The sequence below is a fragment of the Mya arenaria genome, chromosome 12 (assembly GCF_026914265.1).
Source record: "Mya arenaria isolate MELC-2E11 chromosome 12, ASM2691426v1".
Lineage (NCBI taxonomy): Eukaryota > Metazoa > Mollusca > Bivalvia > Myida > Myidae > Mya > Mya arenaria.
The window spans coordinates 11,548,918-11,564,588 of NC_069133.1; the positions used below are offsets into that span (position 1 = coordinate 11,548,918).

The 15,671-nt window shown below is 39.7% G+C and overlaps 1 protein-coding gene across 1 annotated transcript in view; it reads left to right on the forward strand.

Moving 5' to 3' along the window:
- The window catches only part of LOC128211631 (uncharacterized), a gene marked incomplete at its 5' end in the record, with an annotated part of 60,107 nt that overhangs the window by 21,898 nt on the left and 22,538 nt on the right, over positions 1-15,671 (forward strand). The window contains 6 exon segments of the mRNA XM_052916618.1: positions 3,055-3,160; positions 4,441-4,581; positions 5,336-6,415; positions 6,994-7,092; positions 12,716-12,859; positions 15,264-15,423. Coding sequence (XP_052772578.1) covers positions 3,055-3,160; positions 4,441-4,581; positions 5,336-6,415; positions 6,994-7,092; positions 12,716-12,859; positions 15,264-15,423 — 1,730 coding nt within the window.

Consider the following 15,671-nt stretch of genomic DNA (forward strand, 5'->3'; position numbering starts at 1 on the left):
CAGCTATTTGAGCAAGATGGAACTATTGGAGATCACTGAGGCACAGATGTTAGAGCAAATGTGGACTAGTGGTGACCACTGAGGTACAGATATTTGAGCAAGATGGAACTATTGGAGATCACTGAGGCACAGATGTTAGAGAAAATGTGGACTAGTGGTGACCACTGAGGTACAGCTATTTGAGCAAGATGGAACTATTGGAGATCACTGAGGCACAGATGTTAGAGCAAATGTGGACTAGTGATGACCACTGAGGTACAGATATTTGAGCAAGATGGAACTATTGGAGATCACTGAGGTACAGATATTTGAGCAAGATGGAACTATTGGAGATCACTGAGGCACAGATGTTAGAGCAAATGTGGACTAGTGGTGACCACTGAGGTACAGATATTTGAGCAAGATGGAACTATTGGAGATCACTGAGGCACAGATGTTAGAGCAAATGTGGACTAGTGGTGACCACTGAGGTACAGCTATTTGAGCAAGATGGAACTATTGGAGATCACTGAGGCACAGATGTTAGAGCAAATGTGGACTAGTGATGACCACTGAGGTACAGATATTTGAGCAAGATGGAACTATTGGAGATCACTGAGGTACAGATATTTGAGCAAGATGGAACTATTGGAGATCACTGAGGCACAGATGTTAGAGCAAATGTGGACTAGTGGTGACCACTGGGGTACAGATATTTGAGCAAGATGGAACTATTGGAGATCACTGAGGCACAGATGTTAGAGCAAATGTGGACTAGTGGTGACCACTGAGGTACAGATATTTGAGCAAGATGGAACTATTGGAGATCACTGAGGCACAGATGTTAGAGCAAATGTGGACTAGTGGTGACCACTGAGGTACTGATATTCGAGCAAGATGGAACTATTGGAGATCACTGAGGTACAGATATTTGAGCAATATGGAACTATTGGAGATCACTGAGGCACAGATGTTAGAGCAAATGTGGACTAGTGGTGACCACTGAGGTACAGATATTTGAGCAAAAGTGGACTAGTGTTGACCACTGAGGTACAGATATTGGAGCAAAGTGGACTAGTGGTGACCACTGAGGTACAGATATTGGAGCAAAAGTGACCTAGTGGTGACCACTGAGGTACAGATATTGGAGTAAAGGTTGACTAGATGTGACCACTGAGGTATATATATTAGAGCAAAAGTGGACTATTGGTGACCGCTGAGGTACAGATATTGGAGCAAAAGTGGACTATTGGTGACCGCTGAGGTACAGATATTGGAGCAAAAGTGGACTAGTGGTGACCACTGAGGTACAGCTATTTGAGCAAGATGGAAGTATTGGAGATCACTGAGGCACAGATGTTAGAGCAAATGTGGACTAGTGGTGACCACTGAGGTACAGATATTTGAGCAAGATGGAACTATTGGAGATCACTGAGGTACAGATATTTGAGCAAGATGGAACTATTGGAGATCACTGAGGCACAGATGTTAGAGCAAATGTGGACTAGTGGTGACCACTGAGGTACAGATATTTGAGCAAAAGTGGACTAGTGTTGACCACTGAGGTACAGATATTGGAGCAAAGTGGACTAGTCGTGACCAATGAGGTACGGATATTGGAGCAAAAGTGGACTAGTGGTGACCACTGAGTTACAGATATTGGAGCAAAAGTGGACTAGTGGTTACCACTGAGGTTCAGATATTGGAGCAAAAGTGGACTTGTGATGACCACTGAGGTACAGATATTGGAGCAAAAGTGGACTAGTGATGACCACTGAGGTACAGATACTGTAACAAAGTGGACAAGATGTGACCACTGAGGTATATATATTAGAGCAAAAGTGGACTTATGGTGACTAATAAAGTACAGATTTTGGAGCAAAAGTGGACTAGTGATGACCACTGAGGTACAGATACTGTAACAAAGTGGACAAGATGTGACCACTGAGGTATATATATTAGAGCAAAAGTGGACTTATGGTGACTAATAAAGTACAGATTTTGGAGCAAAAGTGGACTAGTGGTTGCCATTTTGTAAAGATATTTGAGCAAAAGTGTTCATGTGGTCACCACTGAGGTACAGATATTGGAGCAAAAGTGGACTATTGGTGACCGCTGAGGTACAGATATTGGAGCAAAAGTGGACTATTGGTGACCGCTGAGGTACAGATATTGGAGCAAAAGTGGACTAGTGGTGACCACTGAGTTACAGATATTGGAGCAAAAGTGGGCTAGTGGTGACCACTGAGTTACAGATATTGGAGCAAAAGTGGACTAGTGGTGACCACTGAGTTACAGATATTGGAGCAAAAGTGGACTAGTGGTGACCACTGAGGTACGGATATTGGAGCAAAAGTGGACTAGTGGTGACCACTGAGGTATAGATATTGGAAACCAGTGAATCTCCGGTCCACATTTTAGTGTGCTCGGTTCAGTTTTATATTTAGATGAATCTTAAGTTTTGTTCTGTTATGAGTTTTGCAGTTTGAATATAAACAGTGAAGTAGTTTATATGTAGTATAATGTTTTACCAGGTTATTGTTATTCAAATGCTTTTTTGTCTTTCTTTACAATGCTTTAATATTATATACCTGTTGGTCAGATAGTGTATTGATGGATATAATATAGTAGTCGAGTTAACAATTAAACATTCTTTCAGAAAGAAAAGAAATAATTACAAAGATATGGCTGTTACATTTTTTAAAATTCTGGAAATCCACAGGAAAAAATAGATTTCTATAAATAGACACTGTGTCATGTACATATTTTTAGTAATATTTTGGCTTCCATTAATAAAAGATATCTAGTGCTCTTTTGTTCAAACTTATAATAAGAGATTCAATCTGTTATATTTATGTTTATGTTTCAGTTCGCTTGAAGATATCTTTCAAAAATGCTTTCAATTCTTTTGACAATACATTTCAAAATGTCAAAAGTTTTTAGTGAGTCAAGATTGACTGCTTCAGATATTAAGCGTTTTTGTAGGCTGATAAAAAAATTTATTTATGATAAATCAATATGAAAAATACAGTAATAAAACAATGGAAATGAGAAAAGGAACTCTGTTTATTTCAGGATGCAGTCATGGCGTCAACTGTTCATGAGCGAGGCGGAGCAATGGAGTTTTGTCCTTCAGCAAAACACTCAAGTATTCGTCATGAACGCTGTGTCAATTGATAGGGTAGTGTTTTTTATATACTTGTTAAATTATATTGCAAATTCAAATGTTTGAATTTAAGGTTATCACCTCTTAAGCAGCACTTTAAAGCTGCACTCTTACAGATTGATTGTTTCGACAACTTTTTGTGTTGGAATGAGCCAATTTTTGCATTAATGTCTGGAAACCAGTGATACAAGACTGCTAACAAAGATCAGATAGCAGTTTTTCATATTTACGTTTGGACATTGACATTTTATATGTTTTATGGCTAAAAGCGTTACTAACGCCTTAAAGTGACACTCTTATTCAAAATCAATACATACACATGTAAACCAAACATAAATTTTGAGTGATAAGCCTTTAACTACCTACTAAATAATGCATTTATGGAAAATATAAATTACTGATAACAAGATTGTAACCGTGTATTTAAAGGCTGAAAATGCAAATTTTTTAAATGATTGGTGAATGCTAAAAGATTTACTGTAATTGACTATCGTCTCATAAGGTAGTAATACTGTGTTTTGAACACCTTTCTTCAAAATTAAAGTCCGTATCCTTCATAAGAGGCATTGTTTTTGACATTTATTCATTCTTTTTGGTATATTTAATCAATTGAATAAATTGTGGTAAGACTTATTTGGGAGTAAGAAAAATGAATTTTTGTATATTATTCTAAACAATTGAGATCTGTTCTATTGTGAGTTATCTTATATGAATGAATTGAAGACATTGATACCAAAATTAGTTGATACTGAAATAAAAGCTGAAACAAAATGTCAAAACTGTAAATCTGTGAGATAGCAGCTATAAGGTGTCTTCTCTAGTAGTTGTGCATTGTCTCTGTTCATCATTTTGTGACTTTTAACATTTTTAAACACATTAGATTTGTGCAAATGTCAGTTTTGTTATGAGACATTATATAATAAACCTCAGCAGCCAATGGTATACAACCTTGATATGTTATTCCCAGGTTATTTTTGGATAGTTTGCACATTTAAATGATTTGATTGGTCGATAAAACTTACTTGATAAATATTTGACCAATCAATAAGTTTTATGGCTAACTTTGACCAAACCAAAGAGTTTTCTAGTTTTATACATTTGGCTGCTGCTTTTTTATTTCTATTAACTATACAATGGTCCTTTCATCCTGATTTCTTGATGTCATAAAATGATACATATAAATTATTTGTTCAGCTTTAGTTTATGTATAATTCATGGTTTCTGAATTAAACATTGCTTTAAACAAATTTAGCAGGAGTGTTGCATGTTCACATCAGTGACATTATTTGTTACAGTACAAAAAGTGTGATTTCCCATGGACCGGTTCCCTGCATTCCCCAAGTCAGCAGGCCCAGAGACAGGGAACCATCTCCAAGTCGCTTACCCCGTCCTTCAACAGTGCATTCACCAACCCATCATCTGCCAAGTCAACCCCAGTAAGGAATTATTGGAAAAACTGTACTGCAGGCTCATTTTATCCATTCTAAAATAGTATGGAATCATAAGATACAATGTACCCTGTAGCTATTTTGTGATACTTTTTCTTTTCAGAATATAATCCATACATTTCAAAATCAGTCAATTCAAAGTATAGTTCTGTTTTAAATTGCCTGCGAAGCATGGGGATTATTTTATGCGGAAGCTTCATCTCTGTTTTCGTCGACATTACTCTGAAAGTCAGTGATTTGGGGGTCAAAAGGTTAAAGGCAAATGTCATGGTGAACTTTACTAGAGAAATTATGGGTGCTCCCGACAGGCAACACATCCGATTTGCAGAGTTAACATGAGCAGTCATAATTCCTATATTGTTATAGCCTTGGTCTCATTGTCATCATCATTAGCTTCGTGGTCATCCCAAAGCTTTTTCCTTTGCTATGATTATTAAATTTTTGATTTTCAAATGAAACTTGATGCACATGTTGCCAGACAAAAATCACACAGAATGTTTATAGCAGAAACCTGGAGGCTCGTAACCCTGGCTTTAATAATTGTGGAGTTATGTCCCATGTTTAACTGAGAAAAAAGTCCACTGAGCTCTTGATTTTCATGGGCCTTTTTAAAAGTTATTTTTACGAAGTGACTCAAGTAAAGGCTTTGTGGAGAGTTTTCAATGTTTTTGAAGTTTATGGAAGAAGTTTAATAAATCAATTATTTTAATGCTTGTTGAGAACAACGTTTGTTCTATTTCAGCAATGGTTGCCTGGGAGCCGCAGTCACCAACAAGACTCCACAGGGTTCAGTGGCCCTTCCTCCCCTGGGCCGGATCCCTCCCAGGCCCCTGATTTCCCCATTATAACCCCTTCAGATGATTCTATGTCTCCATTCATGAACACAAGCTCCCGACGCCCAAGCTCAGACCCCGTCAATATGTCCAATAGTTCCATGCTTAACGGGTCATACCTAGGCAATGTTGCTAGGTCATTCGGGCACTATGATGAGAAGAATCTACTGTCATTTGCCCAGCTTAGGCATAGTAGCTCCTTACCAAATCTAAGTGATCGAGATAAGTTCCATGAGTTAATGCCAATGCCTGTGTCAGAAAGTGAAAAAAGAGAAGCCTCCAACTTCAATAGAAGTAGATCTTCACTGGACGCTGTCACTTTCGATCATGATGACAGTGATACAATAACTGATAAGTCTGATTCACCCATTGGAGACTTCAGCTTTCCTCCAGTAGAGGAAGTGTTGTCAGAATCATCATCTGCTGTGGCAACAGAAAGTCATCCGGTAGTAGCTGTGTCTGATTTTGCAGGCAACGGCTCATTACTCAGACCTTCTCCACAAAAAGGAGGAGTTGTGTCGGAAAGGGTTGATATATCAGCTGGTCAAGGAAAGTCAGCATTTTCTGTTCTAAAGCAGAGCCCAAAAGTAGAGAATCAAAATGAAAATGTTGGAATCCCAAGACAAGAAACATTACATAGAAGTAGATACCATGAACGCCATTCTGAAAATTCTGATGAAAATCAAAAGCAAGAATATGGAGGATATGATTCCTTTACCAATTCCCTTACATCAAACATTTCATTTCCAAATCCGCTGCAAGAAAGCCAAGAGGCAACTATGGCTACCCTGCCAATATCCAGTGGTGCTATCGACGTGGTGACAATTTTGCAAAGAGTTGTGGGGTTTGGGCGCGTGATGTGTCAGACCCTAATGCCTAGCCAAGCCCAGTATGAGTCGGACCAATCAGGAAATACCAGTCTATCTGACCAACCAATGCTCGATATATTTGGAAAACAAAGGCAGAAATTGTATGAAAACTTTCTCAAAGTAAGTGAAATGTTTTTTCTTCTATTTGGTTTTAATTTAAAGATATATTCAAAATGACGCAATAAGTAAGCAAAATAACAAAGTTTGCAAAAGTACATTAATTTTATTGAGCCTAATAGGTCACAATGGAACATTGACAGGAATATGCAGGCTTACGATGAAATTATGCCAACCCCATTTTATGTCATGATTGTTGTGAGATAATTTTTTGAAATTTGTACCAAATCAACTAATATTTGGGAAGATAGTATGAAATTTGCATGATACTCTCAAATTGCTCCTGTGTTTTTTCAAGAGTTGCTCTTCCATATAATTATACAGACCTTTTGATATAACCATTCAATTTTTGCCCTATCTGTCTGTTCTTGTTGTGAAAAAGCATCTAAAATTTCATTTGACCTCTTCCACAACACTGTTCATGTCCACAACGGAAAAATGCATATTTGGTATGACAAAATTATTGTGGGTTTCATTGCTACTCTTACAGTTATCTATAATTATGACAAGCAAATTTTTGTGGAAAATGAAGATGCAATACACATCTGTTGTAATTTTAGGGATGTTTTACTGTGTTTCAGTGTGTTCGAGGGACAGTGTGCCAGTTTGCAGACAACATGTTATGTATGGACCTGTGTGGCTCTACGCATTCCATGGCCAGGAGACTTGCCGGATCATCAGTAAGTTCTTGGCCGAACGCCCCGGGGATGGGAAAACATGCTAAGTATGGATTTTTGTGAAGTCTTTCACCTGTGTGTGGGAGGGGAAAACATGCTGTATATGGGAGGGGAACACATGCTGTGTATGGGAGGGGAACACATGCTGTGTATGGGAAGGGAACACATGCTGTGTGTGGGAGGGGGAACACATGCTGTGTGTGGGAGGGGAACACATGCTGTGTGTGGGAGGGGAACACATGCTGTGTGTGGGAGGGGAACACATGCTGTGTGTGGGAGGGGAACACATGCTGTGTGTGGGAGGGGAACACATGCTGTGTGTGGGAGGGGAACACATGCTGGGTATTGGAAGGGAAAACATGCTTTGAAAGTGAGGGGAAAGCATGCTGTGTATGTGGACAACATGCTGGTTACTGGAGGAAAAACAAGTTTGGTATGGGAGGGGAAACATGCTGTTTATGGGAGGGGAAACATGCTGTGTACAGGGAGAAGAACACATGCTGTGTATAGGGGAAACATGCCATGTATGTGAGGGGAAAACATGTTGTGTATAGGGAGGAAAACACAATGTTGTGTATAGGGAGGAAAACATGCTGTTTATGGGAGGGGAAACATGTTGTATATGGGAAGGGAAAAACATACTGTGTATGGGAGGGGAAAACATGCTTGGTATGGAAAGGTGGAAAACATGCTGGTCATTGGAGGGGCAAACGTGTGAGGGGCAGAAAATATGCTGGGTATGAGAGGGGAGCACATGTTTGGTTTAGGAAGGGGCAGAAAACATGCTGGATGTCGGAGGGGAAAAGATGCTGGGTATGGGAGGGGCAAACATGTTAAGTATTGCGGGCAGAAAACATGCTGGGTATGAGAGGGGAACACATGCTTGGTATGGAAAGAGGCAGAAAACATGCTGGGTGTGGGAGGGGAACACATGCTGTGTATGGAAGTGGAAAACAAGCTGTGTATGGGAGGGGAAAACATGCTGTGTATGGGAGGGGAACACATGCTGTGTATGGGAAGGGAACACATGCTGTGTGTGGGAGGGGAACACATGCTGTGTGTGGGAGGGGAAAACATGCTGTGTATGGGAAGGGAAAACATGCTGTGTATGGGAGGGGAAAGCATGCTGTGTATGGGAGGCGAACACATGCTGTGTATGGGAAGGGAACACATGCTGTGTATGGGAGGGGAAAACATGCTAGGTAGTGGAAGTGAAAACATGCTGTGTATGGGAAGGGAACACATGCTGTGTATGGGAGGGGAACACATGCTGTGTATGGGAGGGGAACACATGCTGTGTATGGGAGGGGAAAACATGATGTGTGTGGGAGGGGAACACATGCTGGGTATTGGAAGGGAACACATGCTGTGTATGGGAAGGGAACACATGCTGTGTATGGGAAGGGAACTCATGCTGTGTGTGGGAGGGGAACACATGCTGTGTGTGTGAGGGGAACACATGCTGTGTATGGGAAGGGAACACAAGCTGTGTATGGGAGGGGAACACATGCTGTGTATGGGAGGGGAAAGCATGCTGTGTATGGGAAGGGAAAACATGCTGTGTATGGGCGGGGAAAGCATGCTGTGTATGGGAAGTGAACACATGCTGTGTGTGGGAGGGGAAAACATGCTGTGTATGGGAAGGGAAAACATGCTGTGTATGGGAGGGGAAAGCATGCTGTGTATGGGAAGTGAACACATGCTGTGTATGGGAGGGGAAAACATGATGTGTATGGGAGGGGAACACATGCTGTGTATGGGAAGGGAACACATGCTGTGTATGGGAAGGGAACACATGCTGTGTATGGGAAGGGAAAACATGCTGTGTATGGGAGGGGAAAGCATGCTGTGTATGGGAGGGGAAAGCATGCTGTGTATGGGAAATGAACACATGCTGTGTATGGGAGGGGAACACATGCTGTGTATGGGAAGGGAACACATGCTGTGTATGGGAAGGGAACACATGCTGTGTATGGGAAGGGAAAACATGCTGTGCATGGGAGGGGAAAGCATGCTGTGTATGGGAAGGGAAAACATGCTGTGTATGGGAGGGGAAAGCATGCTGTGTATGGGAAGTGAACACATGCTGTGTATGGGAGGGGAAAACATGCTGTGTATGGGAAGGGAAAACATGCTGTGTATGGGAGGGGAAAGCATGCTGTGTATGGGAAGTGAACACATGCTGTGTATGGGAGGGGAAAACATGCTGTATATGGGAGGGGAACACATGCTGTGTATGGGAAGGGAAAACATGCTGTGTATGGGAAGGGAAAGCATGCTGTGTATGGGAGGGGAAAGCATGCTGTGTATGGGAAGTGAACACATGCTGTGTATGGGAGGGGAAAACATGCTGTATATGGGAAGTGAAAACATGCTGTGTATGGGAGGGGAAAGCATGCTGTGTATGGGAGGGGAAAGCATGCTGTGTATGGGAAATGAACACATGCTGTGTATGGGAAGGGAACACAAGCTGTGTATGGGAGGGGAACACATGCTGTGTATGGGAGGGGAAAGCATGCTGTGTATGGGAAGGGAAAACATGCTGTGTATGGGAGGGGAAAGCATGCTGTGTATGGGAAGTGAACACATGCTGTGTGTGGGAGGGGAAAACATGCTGTGTATGTGAAGGGAAAACATGCTGTGTATGGGAGGGGAAAGCATGCTGTGTATGGGAAGTGAACACATGCTGTGTATGGGAGGGGAAAACATGCTGTGTATGGGAGGGGAACACATGCTGTGTATGGGAAGGGAACACATGCTGTGTATGGGAAGGGAACACATGCTGTGTATGGGAAGGGAAAACATGCTGTGTATGGGAGGGGAAAGCATGCTGTGTATGGGAGGGGAAAGCATGCTGTGTATGGGAGGGGAAAGCATGCTGTGTATGGGAAATGAACACATGCTGTGTATGGGAGGGGAACACATGCTGTGTATGGGAAGGGAACACATGCTGTGTATGGGAAGGGAACACATGCTGTGTATGGGAAGGGAAAACATGCTGTGTATGGGAGGGGAAAGCATGCTGTGTATGGGAAGGGAAAACATGCTGTGTATGGGAGGGGAAAGCATGCTGTGTGTGGGAGGGGAAAACATGCTGTGTATGGGAAGGGAAAACATGCTGTGTATGGGAGGGGAAAGCATGCTGTGTATGGGAAGTGAACACATGCTGTGTATGGGAGGGGAAAACATGCTGTATATGGGAGGGGAACACATGCTGTGTATGGGAAGGGAAAACATGCTGTGTATGGGAAGGGAAAGCATGCTGTGTATGGGAGGGGAAAGCATGCTGTGTATGGGAAGTGAACACATGCTGTGTATGGGAGGGGAAAACATGCTGTATATGGGAAGTGAAAACATGCTGTGTATGGGAGGGGAAAGCATGCTGTGTATGGGAAGTGAACACATGCTGTGTGTGGGAGGGGAAAACATGCTGTATATGGGAGGGGAACACATGCTGTGGATGGGAAGGGAACACATGCTGTGTATGGGAGGGTAAAACATGCTGTGTATGGGAAGGGAACACATGCTAGGTAGGGGAAGTGAAAACATGCTTTGAAAGTGAGGGGAAAACATTATGTAAATGGGGGAAACATGCTGGGAACTGGAGGGAAAACACGCTGGGTATAGGGAGGTGAACACATGCTGTGTATTATGGAAAGGGGAAAACATGCTGTTTATAAGAGGTTAAACATGTTTATGGGAGAGGAAAACATGTTGGGTATAGGAGGGGAAAACATGTTGTGTACAAGGAGGGGGGAAACATGCTGGTTGTGGGGGGAAACATGCTAGTTATGGGAGGGGAAACATGCTGGGTATGGAAGAAAACATTCTAGGTGGGAGGGGAAAACATGCTGGGTGTGCGAGGGGGGAATCATGATGGGTATGGGGGGGAAACATGCTGGGTGTGAGAGGGAAAAACATGTATATGGGAGGGAAAAACTTTTGCTTATGAAACTTTATAGGTTTGTTTTTTCAGCATTACTGTGAAATCATTAATGTTCGTGGGGCATTAATGTTCGTGGTTTTCGTGGGTTGGGTGATCCACGAATTCAAGATCCCACGAAATATAAACCCTTTATTCACTTTTTCAATTGCCTTGTTACGTACATACTCTAGTATATTCTTTACAGAGGTCGCAGTATACAGTGTTAAAACTTGTCTCACTGTATAACTTACGATCATTATTCTGTTAATATATTATAACTGCCTTTAACAAATAATCAACCAAATCAATTAAATGTGTTTTATGCAGCAAATTACAGTTATAAGCACGTGTTTAAACGTGTGCTGTTAATGAAAATCTCCAAGTTTACAAGATGTGCGTGTTGAGTGTCCATACTCGATTTTTTTATTTAATAAAATAATTAATCGATTACTAGTATATTGAAGGTTACTAAGCACCGAACGTGACAATATACGCACCTTTTCGGTGTTTTCACAGTTTGCAAAATTCTTAATTGGCATTCAATGGCTTCCCCTATCTGTATTTATGATCAGGGTACATCTTCTTTTATTACCTTTATTCCCAATTAAATCGATAAGTGACATGGGTATATGCATTAATTGGCATGTCGTACCACATTAGCGAGTGTCATAAACCGAGTGACATAGAAGACGGAAATCACGGGCCAGCGCGTGGATATTATGCAGACGATCTAGGACGATCACATCTTCGATTTTTTTTTTTTTTTCAAAAATGAAAATCCACGAATTCAAGTACCCACGAAATTGTTTTTTTTCGGCAAACCACGAAATTTCATGCCCACGAACATTAATTATTTCACAGTATATGAATAACATACTGCTTCCCATAAAGTTCACCAAAATATAACATGAAATAGATAGCCTTAATTAAACATTAAAAATCATACCAACATTTATCCAATAACATATGGTATTTTGCACAAAGTTCACAGTTGTTCTGAGGGTGCTATATTGACCAAAGCATTTGATGTTATTTTCACTATAACAAATCCAAAACTAGTTTGATATAGTCTTGTTCGTGACTACTGAAGGACATTTTCATTAACAATGTTGCAGTTTCCATAGCTGTCTATTAACTGTCTAAACCAACCTGAGACTGACATGGTCACACTTTCTATATTTATAAGCAGAATAAAGTAACTGTGCATGCAAAATCATGCCATTTCTCTCAAAACAATTTGAAACGATAAGTGAATCTGAAAATTGTAATATGTTTTAAGAACACATTGGTGAACAACTGGTGTTTTTTTAACAATTATTTTTGGACAATTTAGAAGTAAGTTATCATAAACCTCTTAAGTCAGTTCCTATCTTAAATTGATTTCTTAAATTTTTTCAAAGTCAAATAAACAACTAGATCGGTTTTAAAGATAAAAGTATGTATTTTCAATAATGTCAATGAAAAAAAAGTATTCCAGAATTTATTAATTTATAATGTCAAATGAGCCGTAAAATATGGTACATAAATTGAGAAAATGACTAAAGTATGGAAAAGACTTAAGATATTTCATGAATACTGACCCAGATCCTATTAATGCATACAGTAAATGCTTATTCCACTATTATATTGATAAATTGGAAGGCTCTCTTAGGCATAAGACATTGTATTCTATGTAATAATTATTTCTTCTCCTGTCCGCAGTTGGTCCAGTACCTGCAGACCCAGCAGTCCAGCCGGCTGATCTGGGGCTGCCGACACGACCTGGCCACGTCGCGACACTGCTTCGAGTACCTTGACCGAAACACACGCCTCCTCTGTGACAGACATGAACCCATCACACGAGAGGTAATTACAGCAATCAGGATTTTCTTAAAGACCATCCGAGAGAATCGGTAAACTTTGACCTATTTTATTTCTCAAAACCTCTTAAGCTTAACAGGTTTTGTAAATATTAGTTTCATTCAGCAAAAATAAATTCTTAAATTGATTTTTATATTTGAAAAATGCTGATTTCTGATTATCTTAAAGGATAATTTCAATTCAAAGTCTAAAAACTCTTAAAGAGGTAAATATTATGCAAATTATAGAAAACAAAAATTAGTGAGCTGAGCATAACACCGTTATGAGGGTATTGACATGTTTCAAGAAAATTGGGCCTAACCTACTACCAGTACATGTTTGATCTCAACAATACAGTACATCTTTATTTCTTGTAACAGTTACATGGGATTTCCCTAAAACATACATGTAAATGTATGTAAGCAAGCCCTCAAACCATGAAGTTTATTAACATACAAAGCGAATATCAATCTCTTTAAAATCAGATCCCCAATACACACTTCACGACTTTACGCTATGTAATGAAATGAAGTGAACGTCACGATATGATTTTAATGATATTGAGAGAAAATTGTTTTTAAATTGAAGATCATCTTTAATCGACAAAGCTATTCATTCATGTACTTGTATAGATCATATTTCATGAGGATCATATGGTTATGAATGCAGTTGTTTCAAATATATTTTGGTGAATTTGATTGCCTGAGGCTCAAAATCTCATTAAACCTTGCTTCTAAAAAGGTTTATATATAACAGGGCTTCTCCGAAATCAGAATTAAGAGCTTTTAATGCTGCACCTTTCACAGATTAAACGTTTTGACAACTTCTTTATTTTTTTTCTTGGAATGAGCCATTTTTTTGCGAAAATCCAAGGAAACCAGTTATATAAGACTGCTGACAAAAATCAGATTGCACATATTTATATTTAAGTTAAAAAATTGATGTTTTATGCATTTTTCTTAAACCGTTAGTAACGGTTTAATCCATAAAACATTAATTTTCAAACAGAAATATGAAAATCTGCAATCTGATCTATTGTCATTAGTTTGCAGATATCTACGCAAAAATTTGCTCTTTCCAAGACAAATTTTTTTGTTAAAATGGTCAATCTGTGAGAGTGCAGCTTTAATGTCAGACTGTTGTACAGTTGTTAATAATGATTTTTGCTCGGACATAGTTTTGCGTAAATAAACAGTAGAAAGGATCCGTATCTAGAAAAGAATATAAGTGACTTTGGAAACAATTGCGAAATGGATGAAAGCCATATTACTCAGCTTTGGGGCATAAATCCCTCATACTTAAACAGACCTCGACCATTATTATCAGCTGTTAGAACCCCCTGACGTAAGTAATGTTGTGTCTGATCTTTGCACTTTGGGAGAATTCCACCTTTTGTTTATTTTAAGTGCAGGACGTTGAACACCATTCACATGTTTTCCTTGGAAACGTTGAACACCATTCACATGTTTTCCTTGGAAACGTTGAACACCATTCACATGTTTTCCTTGGAAACGTTAAACACCATTCACATGTTTTAAACACCATTCACATGTTTTCCTTGGAAACGTTGAACACCATTCACATGTTTTCCTTGGAAACGTTAAACACCATTCACATGTTTTCCTTGGAAACGGCTGCTCTGGTCTCACAGTTTGGTTAATATTTTGATTGTGCAGCAAAACCTGCTAATAAATCAACCATCCTCTTTCGAGAAACATAATTCATGGGGCTTATAAAGGAAGGTACCAAAACCATCTATATCGTAATGTTTCTTGGTATTTTTTTACATAATTTATCCGAAAAATATATGTTAACAAAGGGCCGATTGTTCAGAACATCGTAATAGTTAACGATGTTGTTAACTGGATGGTTGTTAACTTTCAAGTCAGTAGTACTCAAAAAAATCATGGAAACATGTGATCTGCAATACTACCAAAATACTGAAACAACTGATTAAAGCTGCACTCTCACAGATATACCATTTTTCCACCTTCCAACAAAAAATCAGACCGTAGATTTTCATATTTTCATTTGAAAGTTGATGTTTTATGGCTTAAACCGTAACTATCAGTTTAAGAAAAATGCATAAAACATTTTTGACTTAAATATAAAAATCTGCGATCTAATTTTTTGTCAGCAGTCATATATAACTGGTTTCCATGGATTCTCACAAAAATTGGCTCGTTCCTAGACAAAAAATAGAAATGTTGTTTCAATCTGTGAGAGTGCAGCTTTATGCTATGCTTGTTTTTCTTAATTATAACAGCACGTCATAAAGTATTTCATCGATCTTTAACAGTCAACAACGATGCCATTAAAAATGTTAACTGTAACAAATTCTTAACAATTGGCCCAAACTATGGTTCAAATACAAAAGTGAAATTAAAAAATTAAAAAATTATGGTTTCAGATGTGCATGAGAATCAACAATGTTACTTTCATGCTGACCTGCCTGAACTGGTTCTACCATCGCCTTAGAAGCAACTTCTTAGTTTCGAGTGACCTTTCTGCGCGTCAAATGAGGGACAGTTTGCAGGCATCTATGAATAGTGCTGATAACCAAAGAAGTGGTAAGATGAAGTCCTCAAAAAGCTTGGAATTATTAGGCCACTGCAAAAATTTGCAGGTGCCCTATAGAAATTACCCTCTCCAGCTGTCCTTCTGGCTGTCCGGCCATCTGTCTGTCTGTCCACATTTTTATTATTTTTAGCTCCACTGGCCGAAGGCCATGGAGCTTATGTCGTCACAGATTGTCCGTCGTGCGTGCGTGCGTGCGTGCGTGCGTGCGTGCGTGCGTGCGTGCGTAAACTTTTACTTT